The 17532-nt window shown below is 43.3% G+C and overlaps 1 protein-coding gene across 1 annotated transcript in view; it reads right to left on the bottom strand.

Moving 5' to 3' along the window:
• Positions 1-13970, bottom strand: part of tnrc6ba (trinucleotide repeat containing adaptor 6Ba) — a gene marked incomplete at its 3' end in the record, with an annotated part of 48292 nt that extends 34322 nt beyond the window's left edge. The window contains exons 1-4 of the mRNA XM_083636164.1: positions 13785-13970; positions 11312-11398; positions 3236-3257; positions 1584-2021 (exon numbers count right to left, since the gene is read on the bottom strand). Coding sequence (XP_083492290.1) covers positions 1584-2021; positions 3236-3257; positions 11312-11368 — 517 coding nt within the window. The 5' untranslated portion in view covers positions 11369-11398; positions 13785-13970. The remainder of the gene's footprint in view (positions 1-1583; positions 2022-3235; positions 3258-11311; positions 11399-13784) is intronic.
• Between the last annotated feature and the right edge of the window lie 3562 nt (positions 13971-17532).

The raw sequence follows: 17532 nt of genomic DNA, 5'->3' as shown, positions 1-17532 counted from the left end.
AAGAAAAACTGAAGATGCATAATGAGAATTTATACTGCTGAGAAACCTTTTAGTTCAAAGTAAATCTAAGTGACGGTGTAACTCATTCTATTTCAAGATAAGCCTTATCTCCAATCTCATGTTTTTTCTAGTTGTTATTGTAATAACAATTTCCCACAACAGCATGTTTTGTATTTGTGCATTTCAAATAAAATACTACTTTTCCAGTCATATATTGTCATTATTCAAGTTTAAAAAAATATTGTTAAAATCGTATCGTATCGTATCGTTATCGTGAACCCAGTATCGTGATACGTATCGTATCGTGAACTGAGTGTATCGTGACACCCCTAGGTTTAACTTTAAGATATTCCATTAAAAACATATTTTTTCTAGACACAGATTTAGCTACTATCAACAAACCTCACATGTAGCTTTAGCTAATCGCTCCCTGCTAACATGAGTTCCTGTTGCCAAATCTCACGAGAGTGTGTTGCTGGCATAGAGACAGGTCTTGAACAAGTTTAATTTTCTCCTGATCTGTCGGTCTGAAAAATGCCATTTTAGGGCCACCGACGTATCCACCAAAGAATGCGAGATTGTCTCTCTATGGCCGTGTCATTGATAAAGGAAGAACGTCCAATATCCTAATTGGACATATTGAGGTTGAACACACCCATGTAAGGCGTGATTCTCATTTCTGTTTATAGCCAAATGATAAATAACAATGCTCTATAAGTTAATTATAATTGCCTATATCCACCAAAACAACCCGGTTTAAAAACAGCTTTTCCCCACAGCCATCAGGTCACTGAACTCCACTCACCCCATCCACAATTTCTGTTCATGTTGAATGTCCTGTATTTGTCTTTATATGCTACCTGTACTGTCTGTGTATTGTTTCATATCTGTACTGTCCATGTTGCTGTTGCTGACACAGTAACTAATGTGCTGTAATATGCTGTACCGAAAGCAAATTCTGCCGACTTTGTTGTGCATTTATAATAATAATAAATGAATGAATCTGAATCTATATAATTTAATGTTAATTTAATGCTATCACATAAATTACAAGACACAGGTAGCTTATATAGTAGCTGTATCTATGTGGACATAAATAAATCATTTAAATGTGTGTGTGTACAAATGCCCATTATGTTAAAATAAAAATATTCATATCTTTTATTAGAAGAAATATTGACAATTTAAGACAATACAAGGATACCCCCCCCCCCCCAAATAAAATAAAATTAAAATAAATACATAAAAATGGTGCGACCAAATCAACTGAATAAGTTGGTTGCACCAGTGCTACTAGTGGAAAAGTTAGTATGGAACCCTGGTAATGTTCATCAAGAGGCAAACAATAATAAACTTTTATATTTTCATATACCGGTAAATTAGCCGTGTTATATTCATTATGTATCCTAAGTTTTAATTATTATTTTTCTCCAAATAGAATTGCAGGGGGTGCGCTCGAGTGCAATAGCTCGAGCGCCCTTTAGCGCCCCCCCCCCCCCCTCCCCCCCTCCTCCCTTGCCGACGCGCCTGATGTATGGTGAATGTGACCTATGACTATGTAATTGACTAACCCTGACATTTACCTGAGGCAGCAGCCATGTTTGCATTGGGGCCATCCCCTCCTCCTCCCCCCCCTCCCAGCAGCATGGAGGACAGAGGTGGCTGCCCCCTCTTCAGTAGCACTTTATGGTCCTGCTGGCAGCGGAATCGCGGCGGCACTTCTCTGGGCATGTAGCGCTGCTGCGGAGACGCCTGGGCACTGCCACCGCTGATCGTGCTGCCGTTCCCAGTGGCACTGGCACTGCCAGCGGTGGAGGAAGGACCAGGGGTGGAGGGGGGCTGTCCGTTGGCCACCGCCAGGCGCTTGGCATTGTTGCCGCCCTGTGATGGGGTGGCAGCACTGCCGGTGCCCGGGGTGGCTGGGGAGGGGGAGGCAGAGGGGGGGGGTCCAGGGCTGGGGGAGGCAGAGCTGCTCTGGGTGGCAGGAGGCTGCACTGACGTCGGCTTGGTCAAGTCTGGCACTGTCGGAAGGGCAAGGCAGGGAGATGGCAAGGCAGAGCGTGGAAGGAAGGGCAGGGCAGAGAGCGGAAGGGAGAGGATCAAATCAGAACCATATAACCTGGTACATGGCAAGAGCTGCTACAACTCCATCCTACAACTCCATCCTACAACTCCATCCTACAACCCCATCCTAGGGGAAACACTGAAAATGTTCAGAAAGAAGAAACTTTACATTCTTCCCTATTTTCAACCCAATGTGAGTCAAATGACAGGTCTTCAACTGTGAATTCAACTCGCCTGTTTCCCAAGTCGCTCCATTACATAGGCTGCTGAGATAGATTGAAACACGTGTTTCTATCTCTCCTTAACAAAACAGCACCGCCTACACGAATCTAATGTTATCCGTCAGTAATGCTGTCCGTTTTCTGCCAGCTGAGCGGCCATTTTGTTTTGGCTGACCTGACACTGCAGCCGTGTGAGCAAACTGCTCAGGAGAAGGGAGGGGAAGAGAGAGTGCGAGGGAGCATCTCAACGGGTTGAGATGCGATCGAAAAGTTGAAAAGCCGATCACCCCCTGCTGCTTTCCTGGCTAACAAAAAAAATGTTTATAAGTGGTACTTTTGATGTAAAGAAGGTATTTTACACTGAAGAAAAAGACAGTATAGTCTGTGGATAATTAGTGGCTTTTTTGGACAATCTAAAAGGGGCTTCAGTCTCCTCACTCGCTCCTCCATGGAGTAGGCTCCTATTTGGCTTTATCTGATAAGCATTTTGATTCACGACACGTCCTCCTACCAAAGAAAATCTTGACTCGAACGAAATTCGATCTACTCATCAACCAATCGATCGAAAGTCTAGTGGAATCCCTGAATATAAGCCAGGTTATAGTGCCTGCTGGCTCACGACGCGCAGCAGCCCCAGAGCAGGGAACCGGCGCATGCTTCCCCCCGGGCAGACAGCTGCTTCTCGGCCGCGGAGAGAGAGCTGCTGCTGTCCAGGAAAGAGCCATGAGCCGAGGCCACAGCTCGTGAAGAGTGATATTCACGATGCCACAGCATCGTGAAGAGTGATATATAGCATGTTACAGGAGTGGCAGTGCACAAAATTCAACAATCACCACAGCCAACAAACTAACGCAATTGAGTCAAATATGAGTAGACAGGCAGCAGAGCTTTTGTTAACATAGCAACCAGCAAACTCAACAAGCAAACACAGACATCACTATGCTGCTTACCTTTGTTTTTTTGCTCTGCAACCTAAAATGAACAGGAAAAAAAACACCAGTTGTCAATTCACCATTTAAGACATCAAAGTCAGAATGGCATGAATAAGTGACATGTCGTACATCCAAAACATCAAACCTCTGTAAAACATTGTAGAACGACAGGAAGGAATCCATGATGGTGTTTAGAAAAGACAAAATCTGTGGTCTAGGTGTGCCAGCCAGGTACAATAAATAATCAGTCCTCTATTCAAGATCCCTTAGCTACCGAGACTCACTGCTAACCCAGAGACCAGATCCATAATTGGGGGCACGGTGGGCGGCGGTGGCGCAGTGGTAGCGTTCTTGCCTGGCACTCTCGTCTCACAGCAAAAAGGTCCTGGGTAGGGTTGGGTGGTATCAAATTTCTGATATTACCTTTAAACTGTCCACTAGAGATGGAACGATATGAAAGTTTCATATCACGATTATAGTGACCAAAATGATCAGTTATCAGTATTATCACGGTTTGTTAAAATGTGCTGAAAATTTTCAAAAATACACTCACAGAAATCATTTCACAAAGTTTTATATTGAAAAGTCAGACACCAAAAAGGATTGATACACTCACTGAATACACTAATTTCTCCAAGCCTGCGTGTCTGCATCTGGGAGACGGTTGCCAACTTTGGTTGATGATGGACAGTATTTACCATGTTTTTCAAAGCACTGTAATCACGGTACCACGGTTTTAATAATGAAAATTTGAAACGGTACGGTTATCGCAAGTAATTTTATCACGGTTATCATTAAAACCGGTTATCGTTACATCCATACTGTCCACCTTTTTTTCAGATTTCCCCCCCCAATTGTACTTGACCAATTTCCCCCTGCGGCCCCATCGCTGCTCCACCCCCTCTGCCGATCTGGAGAGCCGTAGAGTAGCACCATGCTTCCTCCGACACATGCGCAGTTGCCAGCCGCTTCTTTTCACCTGACTGCAGGGAGCTTCACCGGCAGGACGTAGCACATGGGAGGATCACGCTATTCCCACCAGTTCCCTTCTGCCCTGAACAGGCAGACCAGACGAGTCGCTAGTGCAGCGACCAGGACACATACCCTCAATCCGGCTTCCCACCCGCACAGATACAGCCAATCGTGTATTCCCATCCAATTCACCCATTTTGTGTCTAAAAGGCAGGAAGTAACACAGGTGCAAGAAGAACAATCGATTTGGTGGTCCAGGGCCAGGGCCCTCTTAGTTTTGCTTGGACCTGTGTTACTTCCTGCATCTTAGACACAAAATGGGTATATTGGGTGGGAAGTGAAAAAGGCTAATAGTCTATAATAGCCTGATTTTAATATTGATATTACACAATATGAAGTAAATACATTTTAAATGTCATTTAGAAGATCTTAGGTTGCATTATGGTATACAGTACACAGACGTTTACGCCTGTCTTTCCACATGCTTCATTTGACTTCATTTGATTAAATTTGACTCTTGTGTTTCATAGGCCTCCATGCCAGATGGCTATTTTTATCACGTCTGCAATTACGACACCCTTAGTGAGACAGCTGATCATGTGAACTTCAGGGCCACTCTTCGGATGGCCTCGTCAACAAAGGGTCTCACACAGTCACCTGGAGGGTGGACCCAACACGTCCAGTAAAGGGTCTCACACAGTCACCTGGAGGGTGGACCCAACACGTCCAGTAAAGGGTCTCACACAGTCACCTGGAGGGTGGACCCAACACGTCCAGTAAAGGGTCTCACACAGTCACCTGGAGGGTGGACCTAACACATGCAGTAAAGGGTCTCACACAGTCACCTGGAGGGTGGACCCAACACGTCCAGTAAAGGGTCTCACACAGTCACCTGGAGGGTGGACCCAACACGTCCAGTAAAGGGTCTCACACAGTCACCTGGAGGGTGGACCCAACACGTCCAGTAAAGGGTCTCACACAGTCACCTGGAGGGTGGACCCAACATGTCCAGTAAAGGGTCTCACACAGTCACCTGGAGGGTGGACCCAACACATGCAGTAAAGGGTCACACAGTCCCCTGGAGGGTGGACCCAACACATCCAGTAAAGGGTCTCACACAGTCACCTGGAGGGTGGACCCAACACGTCCAGTAAAGGGTCTCACACAGTCACCTGGAGGGTGGACCCAACATGTCCAGTAAAGGGTCTCACACAGTCACCTGGAGGGTGGACCCAACACGTCCAGTAAAGGGTCTCACACAGTCACCTGGAGGGTGGACCCAACACGTCCAGTAAAGGGTCTCACACAGTCACCTGGAGGGTGGACCCAACGCATGCAGTAAAGTGTCTTACACAGTCACCTGGAGGGTGGACCCAACACGTCCAGTAAAGGGTCTCACACAGTCACCTGGAGGGTGGACCCAACACGTCCAGTAAAGGGTCTCACACAGTCACCTGGAGGGTGGACCCAACACGTCCAGTAAAGGGTCTCACACAGTGACCTGGAGGGTGGACCCAACGCATCCAGTAAAGGGCAAGAGAGTTCTTTACAAGGTAAGACACTTTGCATTGAACATCCTACAATCCTATTTTTACAGGTTAATGTTCTAGTATAAAAAATATATCTATTTTGGTGGAGGAAAAGTCACATTTTTAGTGGGGGAAATGTAGGTATTCTATTATAAGGCCTAAGAGCTGATGTAAAATAACACCTGTATTGTCCTTTTAAGGTGGACTTCAGATGCCAGCATAAGACAAGACCTTGCGGGAAAGAAAATGCAGTGCCAGGCAGGAGCAAGAACACAAACTGCCCTGCCCTTTACCAATGTTTTAATTAGACAAATAACTACTCCTATATAGTTAGGATGCAGAGGACTAATCACTGGTGAATGTAAAAATAATTTTTTTATTTATATATATATTTCAATTGCAAGTTGTTATATTATATTCAGTACTTTACATTCAGTACTTTCTTTTTAATTGAATAACTAATTGTTGTTTCATCTAATGGCTTTTTACTTCTGTATGGACTCTTACTCCGCAGCCTCCGTGTTGATACTTTCTATGAAGGGTGCAACAGTGCAGCCATTACATTACCTTACTGCCGGTGTTAAATCATCCGAAATGCATAATCTAACATTATGTTTTGTTCTTCTACAGGCTGGATTCAATAATATTATGATCGATTGTTTCCCCCCTCCAAAATATAAATAGGAATATGTCTCTTTATTAAAAAGAAAAATTGAAATGATGGCCAATTAACACATTCACTGCCAACAACGTGTAAACACGTTTTCAGAATCCAGCTGTTGACTGCCAACAACGTGTTAACACGTTTTCAGAATCGATTTTTTTTTTTTGACGGTGGATCGTTGATCTGGCCCTTTTGCATCTTCTATTATACTGTTAGAGCCGCCGGGCGTGTGCAATCCATTCCGCCGACCCACTGAGTGGCGACGGTGCTCAGACTATTGAGTGTTGTTTGGCCAGAAACGCACGCATTCCAGCTGAGCTCAACCGAGGACCCAGAAGCGAACGAGCCTCATTCTCATACTGTAGGCGAAAACCTTTCACACGGGCGCACGGCGGTTCCAAAGGTGGACTGGGTGGAAAGCACACTTTGAAGCGCGCAGCATAAAGCCTAGAGTCACACACGGCTTCGTCAAAGCTCTCAACCGAAAATCCAAGAACGGATTAAGCCACATCCACGCTCGCCGACGAGGGGCCGCCAGAGAGGGGGGCTGCTGCTCACTGCTCAGACAGGCAGGAGAGACTGGCTTGTGACTGACAAACGCTGCTGAAATCCACCAGACACGCCCACGGAGGGAGGAGTTGTAAGGAGAGGGGGTGCGGGTGCTGCTATGGAGGAAATTACTGTTCAGAACTATATTGTTTATGTCTGATGTCTCACTGATGCCAAAAATAAATGGTTAAAGTGACTATTTGATTGAATTTCACAAAACTGCGATTATCTCAGCTTTTTGTCTCAGACGCTGAAACCATGCTGTACTCAACGGCTAATATCTACATAACTACTAACTCTACAAACGAACTCTTTTAGACAGAGAAAGCACACATTCTATTAGTACTTTTGTGAACTTTGTGTTCACAAAGTCCAAGCAGAAAATTATCCTTGGCTCTTGTAAAATGAGCCAGAATCCTCAAAAAAACCCTCTGGCAAAAGCTACCTACAGTAAAAAAAAAAAAAGGCTGGCAGTGAATGTGTTAATAGATTATGGCGATTTGATCGTCTATCACCAATCTCTATTGACCACGATTGGACGATATGAAAATAGGGACGATCTAACATCCTTAACACACAGCTGACATGACCAATATTAGCGCAGGTCTCACCCACTGTTCACATGCTGCAGAGTTGATCATCTGCATTCACATCTCTCTTCACCGTGACGGTGCGTTGCTCAAAGTTTAGTGAAGCATTTACGTGATAGTTTAGGCTAATGAATCAGATCGGATTCTACTTCTTTTTCCCCTCAGATATCCAATCCAGTGATTTTGGCCGGATCCAACGCTTGTTTGTTGTCAAGGAGGCTATGGAAATTAGGAGACGTGCCGAGGGCACCATCAACAGGGACGAGGGGGCCTACATGCTCTCCCGCACCTGGGAGACTCTACTCCAGAGAACAACGGGCGGCGGGCCGCGCGATGTGCCCGGCGGGGCTGTTGGGTCTGTCGGTCCGGCCACGACACGTCATAGTGGGTGTGGCCGGCCTGGCAGACCTGACGGCTCAGCTGGGCACACCGCCAGTTGCTGAAAAGCAACTGGTTGACACGTCATACCCAGCTGTCAGTGCGACTGCTTCTGAAGAAGACGAGAGTTGACTTGTCGAAACTGTCAAGGTAAATAAATAACATCTATAAACCTATGTCTGATCACAAGAAAACACAAACCTCTACGTCAGATCGTAGGCGGATCGTAGTCATTTTGTAGGCGCCACATGTTCCCGCCCCCTTATAGGGGGAAAACACAAGGCTCTCCCCGTTGAATGTAAAATAGCACAACCAAAACAAAACAAAAGTATAGAAAAATAACAATCAATCTCCTTTATTAATTACCCCAAAAAACCATGACATGACAATATATTACAACTCGCCTGGCCATAGAATGGGCAAGATACATCGGAAATATCTCTGTCTCTGACCTACTTCCAGTGTCCGCCTGTTGCTAATTCTCTTCTGTTATTTCCAGTATTTTGTGTTGCTGCCTTCGACTCTGGTGAAATAAAATCGATCTCCTTCCTCAGCCTTAACATGACGGTTTTCAATTGTTTTGAGAGAGAGAAAGTCAGCTGCTCAGGAACCCGTTATAGTTGTGTGCAACGTCGGCTCCGCTTGGCCGGAGGCGGGGGTTTAGTGAAGCCGCGGTCTTGCCTGGTGAGTGGCGGCCGGGATAGTGGCTTCCCTTCTCCCCGTAGCGTAATCCCCGTCCCCGCACAGCGCAAGCCAGGGTGGTGGCTTCCCTTCTGCCCGTAGCGTATGCATGTAGGCTAAATAACAACAAATTGATATCCATTCTCCTGGCCGATGGTCTCATTGCCCATGTAGGTCATATAGAGGCAACAGGATTTCCTAACCAGTTTAAAAGTTCCGTGTATGGATTACATTTTAACGTTATAGCCTACTTGGGCTATGGGGGGAGGGCAGGAGTGCGGTCGCTATGACGACCAGCCAGGGCTGTAATGTAAATGTGACATAAGTCCGATGTATCTTGCCCATTCTATGGCCAGGCAAGTTGTAATATATTGTCATGTCATGGTGTTTTGGGGTCATTAATAAACGAGATTGATTCTGTTATTTTTCTAGAATTTTCTGGGGTAGTGCTATTTTACATTAAAGTCAACGGGGAAAGGCTTGTGTTTTCGCCCTAAAAGGGGGCGGGGCCTAATTGCCGATCTGATGTACTCCAATATCAGATTTCAAAATAAAAGTTTTTAATGGCTTCTGTGTGTATTAGAATGGCTTTAATTTCGGGGGAAATCAGACAGGAAGTCATATTGTTGTTGTCGGGTAGCGGAGGCGGCTAACCTTCGGTAGTGAAAGTGAAGTTGGCGCCGTCTATCACATGGATTTATTATGGCCGACGGGTAGAATGAAGTTGGCTCCGTCTATGACATGGATTTGTTATTCCCAACTCTCAAGTGACAGGGACAGGACAAGCTACAAAACATCGTCCACGATCATCTAAAGTGTGGGAGTATTTTAGACTGAGACCCAACAATGTGCTGCTCTGTAACGTTAAACTCCGCAAATTGGAAATTAGGTAAACGTAATGTTATGTACACACGGAGCGCGCATCCTGTTGATTTGCAACAGACAGCACCAGTCAGTCCTCTTTTAACCATGGTTTTTAATGCACTTTTTGATCACGCATATTAGGATTATCAACACGTGGTCACAACGTGATCACGTGATCACAACGTATCAACACGTTTGTTAATATAACGTTAGTCACTTTTCTAAGTTAAATCATTTAAATTACTTGCCGCACACTAATGGGAAAAAAAAGCCCCACCCGCCAACATGGCTGCGTGAGCCTCCAGGGCGGCTGGCTGCCTCCGGGAGCAGCAGCAGCACTCTGCTGGAGGGAGAGTGCTTTTTCCGGAGGGGGAGAGCCAGCTGCCCGCCTTGAAATGTTCAACGAGCCGCGGTAAATAACAATATTCCTGGAATGCAAGTTAACAAGCCAGTTACATGTCCTTTTTTTATTCTACATTAAATGAAGACATTACAGTTTGTTTTATTTTGTATGTTACATGCTTATTGGCCAACATTTACAGGCTAGAAAAGTCTGCCCATGTAGGCACTGGGCAGCCATCTTGCCTGCACAGAATTTTCTCTGAGGCATGAAGATTGATGGACAGCTGTCATGATAGGTTGAAATTGGGTAAAAGTTTGATAGTACTACCTGACGTCAGCAAACTGTAGATAACTGTTATGAATGAACTTTTGATGTGAACATTTTTGAAAAACCCAAGAAATTTGATTTTCTTTTTAAATATATATTTTTAAATAGGTGCACTGTATAACCCGCGATGTGATCTAAAATAGAAAAAAAGTATTTTTTCATTTCAGCTCAACTTTAACACATTCACTTCCAGCCGTTTTTTCAATACTGTAGGTAGCTTCTGCCAACGTTTTTTTTTGAGGATTCTGGCTCATCTTTCAAGAGCCGAGGATTCTTTTCTGCTAAGATTTTGTGAACACAAATTATCTCAAAAGAACTAATAGAAGAATGTGTGCTTTCTCTGTCTAAAAGAGTTAGTTTGTAGAGTTAGTAGTTATGTAGGCATTAGCAGTAGAATACAGCATGGTTTCAGCGTCTGAAAATTTAAGCTGAGATAAATGGCTTTTTGTGAAATTCGATAGAACAGTCACTTTAACTATTTATTTTTGGCATAAGACGTCAGACATCTAAACAATAGTTTTGAACAGTAATTTCCTCCATAGCAGCAGGAAACCCCCCTCTCCTTCAAACTCCTCCCTCCGTGTGTGTTCTCCCTCTGTGGCTGCAGCGGTACAAGCGAGGCTCTGCCTGTCTGTGCTGCCTGGCTGCTGGCGGCTGCTCTTTGGGCGAGTCTGCATGGGGCTCGTTCGTTTCGGTTGTGAGCTCAGCTGGGATGAAGCTGCGTGCGATTGTGGGCTTTCTGCCGGTGTTTCAAAGTGTGTTGCACCCATAATCTATTATGCAAATTTGCAATCCCCCACCGCCAGCTCCCGCGCGATAATGCGCGAAAGCGAAAGCGTTTTCGCCAATCCATTTTACAGTATGAGAATGGTTTCCTCGCGCGTTCCCCTGCAGTTTTGGCTCGGCTTTTTCTAGTCTGGAGAGCACTGTCGCCACTTAGTGGGTCGGTGGAATGGGTTGTACACGTTCGGTGGCTCCCATATTTATATAGGAGATGTAAAAGGATTAGATCAACGTCCCACCGTCAAATTTTTTTTTTTTTTTGACGAGTTGACTCGCCATTGGCAGTCAACCGTTGGTTTCTGCTTGACGAGTTGACTCGCCAATGGCAGTGAACGTGTTAAGTAGCACACCTAAAATGAAGACTTTTACTGAGGCAGTCTAATCAATAAACAAATGAACACCAAACATGCTCACCTTCTGAGAGGTTTCCCTTTTCCTTTTGTCGTCTTTTTTCCTTTTCTTGTCTTCCATGAACTACTGCTCCTGTCCTGATACTGCTTTCTAGAGGCGGAGAAAAGACAGACATTTCAACAGTTGGTCACACATTCACCCTTTAATCATTGAGCATATCCTGGATAGCCGATGGTCTTATACTGCATTCAAGACAACTCAGAGCACAACTTTCAATTCTGATTTTTTTCCGACTCTGAAATGATACCCGAATTTCCAACCTGTAATTCCGACCTCGACAACCATTAAATTAATTTTTTACAGATCAGAGCCTGTTTTTTCCCTGCGTTCCAAGTTGTCTTGAACATAGTATTAATGTGCAACATTAGTTCAGGAGGTAGAGCTGTCGCTAGGCTTGCCGCGGTCTTAGGTGTTACCGGTGTTAAACGGTGTTGAGGCATACACCGATTAAATAACATGCCCACCAGTAACACCTTCCACTCCACCCGCTCGTGACAGTTTCAGCATGCGGGCAGCTGCGCTGGTGTATATTACAAGCGCTCCCTCTATCCTGGCTGTCTGAGTGCATCATATCTCTGGTTAGACAGACCAGCAAGTAACGTTAGTTGTACATGTTGTGAACACAATCCCCCCTCATACACATGTAGGCAAGACCCTTATCTAAGCCTGTGTGTATTCTCTTGCCACTGCCATCTCTAAAATGTGGTTTTAACAGAGCTAAATCTCCGCTAGCATTGATGCTAATAGGTTAGCTAAACCACTGCTAACATTGATGTAATAGTTAGCATTTCCCGGTGGGAAAATGTCCACACTGTGGCATCCCTAGCTGTCGCCTGGGAATTAGAAGGTTCCCGGTTCGAGGCTGGCTCCTCCCGGTAGTGTGTCGAAGTGTCCTTGAGCAGTCAACGAGCAGTTAGCGCCTTTCATGGCTGCAGACGCCATCGGTGTGAGTGTGAATGGGTGAATGTGAAAGCGCTTTGGGTAGTCGATAGACTATATAAAAATGCGCTCTATAAATACAGTCCATTTAGCAACATAAAACACTGTTCAGTCACACAACACAGGGCAACAGCACTCATAGCAAAGCAGCAGAAATTAGGACAACAAAAGGCAACATCACAGTCACTATGTGGCCATGATCTGAGCTTCCTTGAGCTATAAAGGACTGCATGCTTGACAGGATGAACCAGCCATCAGGTGCTACAGCTAAGAGTATTGCTGGACATGATGACGGCAACAAACACTGTAATTATCCTCATTATAAGCATGCAGAAAAATGTAAGCTAGTGATCACCCTCTATTTCAACCCTTTTAGGCAGTTTACATGGGGGGTGGGGGCGCTTTGGTCAGATAACTTATATTGTCAACACACTGACTGACTGTATACAGTTATATAAAACAAAACAAGCACAAATTAAACTTTTGAAACCTAATCATCTCTTTTTTCTGAAATGGAGGGTGAGCATATTTGAGAACTGGGGTATTTATCAGCTATGAGAACTGTGGAACAAGCACAAACACACCTATGGCAGAAAATAGTGCACTGTCGTCATTAGGATACCCAATATCATTTATAAATGTGCAGTAAGCCCTAACAAAGCTTGTGAGAACTAAAATGTTGATTTCTAAGCCTCGAAGAGGCCAGACATTTTAAACACGTAGCTGACAGTGGCTGTGTCTTGTTGCACAGTTTGGCTTCAGACAGGATTGAGGGAAAACGAAGCTGCCATGTTCTAACCTCAGCTCAGGCCTGGCGCATCAGAAAACCATTGATACACAGCAGCGTTACGAGCTGTCAGACCCAGGCTGCCCTTCAAAACACTGCAGATAGCTATCTGTTCTCTTGTCAATAGTATAACCTGCACGGTAACATTATGTTACAACTAGTTAACGTTATGTGTCAGATCAGATGCCACATACGTGCTTATGAACGTTGAAATTGCACTGCGTACAAACTGAAATGATCAGTTTCACCGTTAACATTAGCAAGCACAGGCAGTTCTGTTTACCACGTTAGCTAACGTTACATCTGATGTCTGCAGTGCAAATAGTTAACGTTACCTTAATGTAGTAACATCACTTGCACCGAAAAGCAGGTAGCGTTACATTATACGCATACGAAAACAAAGCTTTATGATCCTAACGTTTACGTTACATCAACTGTCAGCGAGTTTGGTAACAAATCGGTTCATTCACAGCAAATATAGCGAGCCCTAGCCCACCTAATGCACAACCACAAATTCTGCTATCACAGTGCTAACGTTAGCTAGTTAACGTTATTCACTGGCAAGCAACGTTAGCTACTGCTGGCTAACGGCGTTAGCTTAGCTAGCGCAGTGACATTTTTCATTGCATTAGCGGACGTTACATTAGCACAGATCTTCCGCCAATGTACGTTATGCATAAACAATTAAATGACAACACCATGTGAAAAACTTGCCAACTATTCCGCGTATCGCAAAGGTCGGCTACTCACCTCAGGAATCACATATGAAGAATAGCTAGTCTGCTAAAGTGCTTCAGTGCCAATTTGTCTTTTTAGCTTTTTGAGGCATTCGTCGAGGCTACAAGAACAGCGACGCCTGAGCGAATAATCAAGTAAGTGGCAGATAATGAAATACACTCCTAATAAGCTACTCTGCCTTGTAAATAAGTACTAACGTTGTGATAGTGTAAACCCTAAATGTGCAGAAGAATTTGAATTTCAAAGCGCTGTGAAGTCGGTTGACGGTCGGCCATTTTGCTGCTCAACATGAAGCGTCGCTAATCTCACGTGGTCAGACCCTACGTCTTACGTCAGCACAGAAAAGGAGTTTACATGACGGGTTTTGGAGAGAGAAAGTGTTCATCATTATTACTACATTTGAATCTAACAATAAATGTTTATTTTACATAACAAATCTTATACTTTTACTTGGCAAATGTCACATAAAGCCCTTATGACGAACAAAAAAGTGATCGCACACTAATTATATTATGAAGAATAATTTTCTGTAGTCCCCGAATAAGGTAATGACTTTATTGATGTTATAATTTATTATTGTGTTTTTATTATTTTCTTTCTTTCTTTCTTTCTTTCAGGTATTATTTTATTTGCACACTGCAATCTTGAATGTGCCCATTACATTCCCCATGTAGGCTATGTCTGTATGTATCAGCTGATTGTCTGTAGGCCTATGTTTAATTATTCTCAATAAAAAAGTGTGTGACATCACAAGACTGATTGATTAGTTATTTATTGCCTGTACCCTGGCTGAGCCATATTGTAGGCATGTCTTTGTGCGTCTTGTACCCTATGTGTTGTATATCTAAAACACACAATGTGTAGCCTATAATAGGGACATCTAACTGACATCGAGTTGCAGTCCACTCCACATCTCAGTTCTCTCAAAGCTTCAAAATCCTTCCCTAACTTCTGCTTCTCTTCATCTAAATCCTTAGTGATATATTTAATGAAGGAAATCAAGAAGGATAATGGCTTTTACCTGATTTCACCTCATATCCCTGGACAGTCTACAAATGGTCCAGAATGCTGCTGCAACGCTGTTGAATAGGTCCAGTAAATGGTAAATGGACTGCATTTATATAGCGCTTTACAATGTGCCTACATTCACCCATTCACACACCGAAGGCGGCCAGTTGCCACGGAGGGTGCTGGCACAGCCATCGGGAGCAATTTGGGGTTCAGTGTCTTGCCCAAGGACACTTCGACATGCGGAGGAGTCGGGGATCGAACCACCGACCTTCTGGTTGGTGGACAACGTGCTCTACCTCCTGAGCCCCAGCCTCCCCAGTAGGAAATGTCTCATCACTCCCATCTTACACCACCTACATTGGTTTCCAATCAAATTTAGGATAAATTTTAAAGTTCTTGTATTCGTTATTTCACTTTATAGAGTCCCGCATGGTCAGGCACCTGTTTACATCACCAGCAGGTCACTTGGGGTCTTGGACCACAGAGCTTACATAGCTATTCTTCGTTCTATAGGCTCAAAACAAAAGGTGAAATGCTTTGAATCTATGACACCCAAAGGATGGAACACCCTGGCTTCCACTGGTCCTATAACCATCTGCTGCCTCTGTTGACATGTTTCTTTTGACCTTTATGCAGGGGAGTCTCACTGAGAGCAATGCTCTCTTCTTCAGGAGCGCCCTGTTCACATTCACACCTGGAAGCTGAAGACTGATCTGTACAAACTGGCCTTTGGCTAGCCTCTTGTGTATTTCAGTCTGTGTGTGTGTGTGCGTGTGTGTGTATGTGTGTGTGTGTGTGTGTGTGTGTGTGTGTGTGTGTGCGTGTGCATGTGCGTGTGTGTGTGTGTGTGTGTGTTGTTTATGTACTTGATTTTATGTAGCCTACTTGTTTTAACTGTATTGCTCTTGTGAAGCACTTTGTGACTTTGCTCTGTGAAAGGTGCTATATAAATAAACTTTGCTTACAGTGTTGGGCAAGTTACTTTCAAAATATAATATAGGCTACTACATATTACTAGTTACTTTCATTTGAAAGTAATACATTACTTTATAATATTACTGTCTATGTAGAGTAACTCGTTACTTATTATTACACTACTTTTGCATTACCTTCACCAAAATAACAGCAGTAGCAGAATGTCTTTGCTGCACCGGCCACCGGAACCATCCCGGATAATAACTTAAACCGTCTTGAAGTCAGTGTAAACCGTCCAAAATTCGAAATGTTATAATTTTCCTTTGTTGTTAGTGGTTATTTGCATAAAAATGCACAATTTGATTAAGAAATGATTGTCTTTATTTAAATGTGCTTTGATTTAAAAAAAAAAAACTCAATTTGTAATTTGTTACTTGACAAAGCAACTGGTATAATATTACTGAAATCCTAATGGTAATAAGTTATAGAGTTACTGCTAAAAGTACATGTAATGAGTTACACCCAACACTGTTTGCCTACTACTTACTTCATGGAAAGTGTCCTGGGATTGTGTAGGCCTTCATTAATAGTATAATCCAGAGGTTCTCAAATGTTTTTCAGCCAAGGACCCCTTACAAGATAGAAAATATACCGGGGACCCCCTCATTCTGATTTGTGATTTTGGGCTAAGCTTAATTGTTTCCACGGTAACGTGCTTGACTTTTATTTTGATAGGTTTGTTATTAGAATGTAATCCATGAACCATTTTAGATTTAAAGCATAAACTATTTTCGTTGAACTATGAAGATTTTGCAAAAAAAAATATATATATATTTTTTTATTACATTACATTTACATTACGTCATTTAGCAGACACTTTTGTTTTGTCCAAAGCGACTTACAATATCACAATTTGTCAACAGTACAGAAAACCACTATGCAACACAATCAATGACAGCCAAGATATTTTGATAGACTAGCACCATGTAGGAAGTAGTTTGAGAAGGAATAAGTAACATGTAGCATTTAATAAAAAAAAAAAAAAAAAAAAAAAAAAAAATTACTTGCAAACTTTTCGCGGATCCCCTGGCAAAGTGCCACGGACCCCTGGGGGTCCGCGGACCCCCATTTGAGAACCACTGGTATAATCGACTCGCCCAGTGATTTTCAAAGTGGGGGCCGGGGCCCCCTGGGGGATCGCTAGGGGGGCCTCAGCAAATTCATGGAAATGCTTTAAAAAAAAAACTTTATGGGGAAGGAAATGATTCAGTTATATGTGTTAACAGTATAATAAAGAAATAATATATTTTTTTAATTATATTTAGTGTAGTATTAACAAATATAATTGAATCCTTTCCTTACACATAAAAATCATATTTGCAATGCCCATCTGTCTGATGTGGGTAATATAGTAATCTGACTGTGAAACAATGGAATGGAAAGCAGAGAAGAAAATATTTGAGATACAAATGTAATTATTAGGTTATTACATTATTAAAAGTAAGGAAATATATTCTGAGGTTGTATGGAAGTGATTTTTGGCATTTTCAATATTGTCTGTTTTTAAAGACATCTTGCAAGAGGGGGGCCGTGGCCAAAGGCTAATGCTATTTCGGGGCCTTGGCATAGAAACGTTTGCAAACCCCTGTAACTAACTCAATCTATTCTATTTCTATATAATCCAACCTATGACACACTCCAGACACAAGAGCCCATGTAAACAAATGAGATCTGTGAAGTTTTATTTTACAACCCATTGGCGACTGAAGAAAAAAAGGGAACAAAAACATTTAAATATACACAGAACCATACAGCGTGTCAGAGTTAGAGAGCG

The sequence above is a fragment of the Poromitra crassiceps genome (assembly GCF_964638095.1).
Source record: "Poromitra crassiceps genome assembly, chromosome: 4".
NCBI classification, from domain to species: Eukaryota; Metazoa; Chordata; class Actinopteri; order Beryciformes; family Melamphaidae; genus Poromitra; species Poromitra crassiceps.
This window is presented reverse-complemented; position numbering and strand designations above follow the sequence as displayed.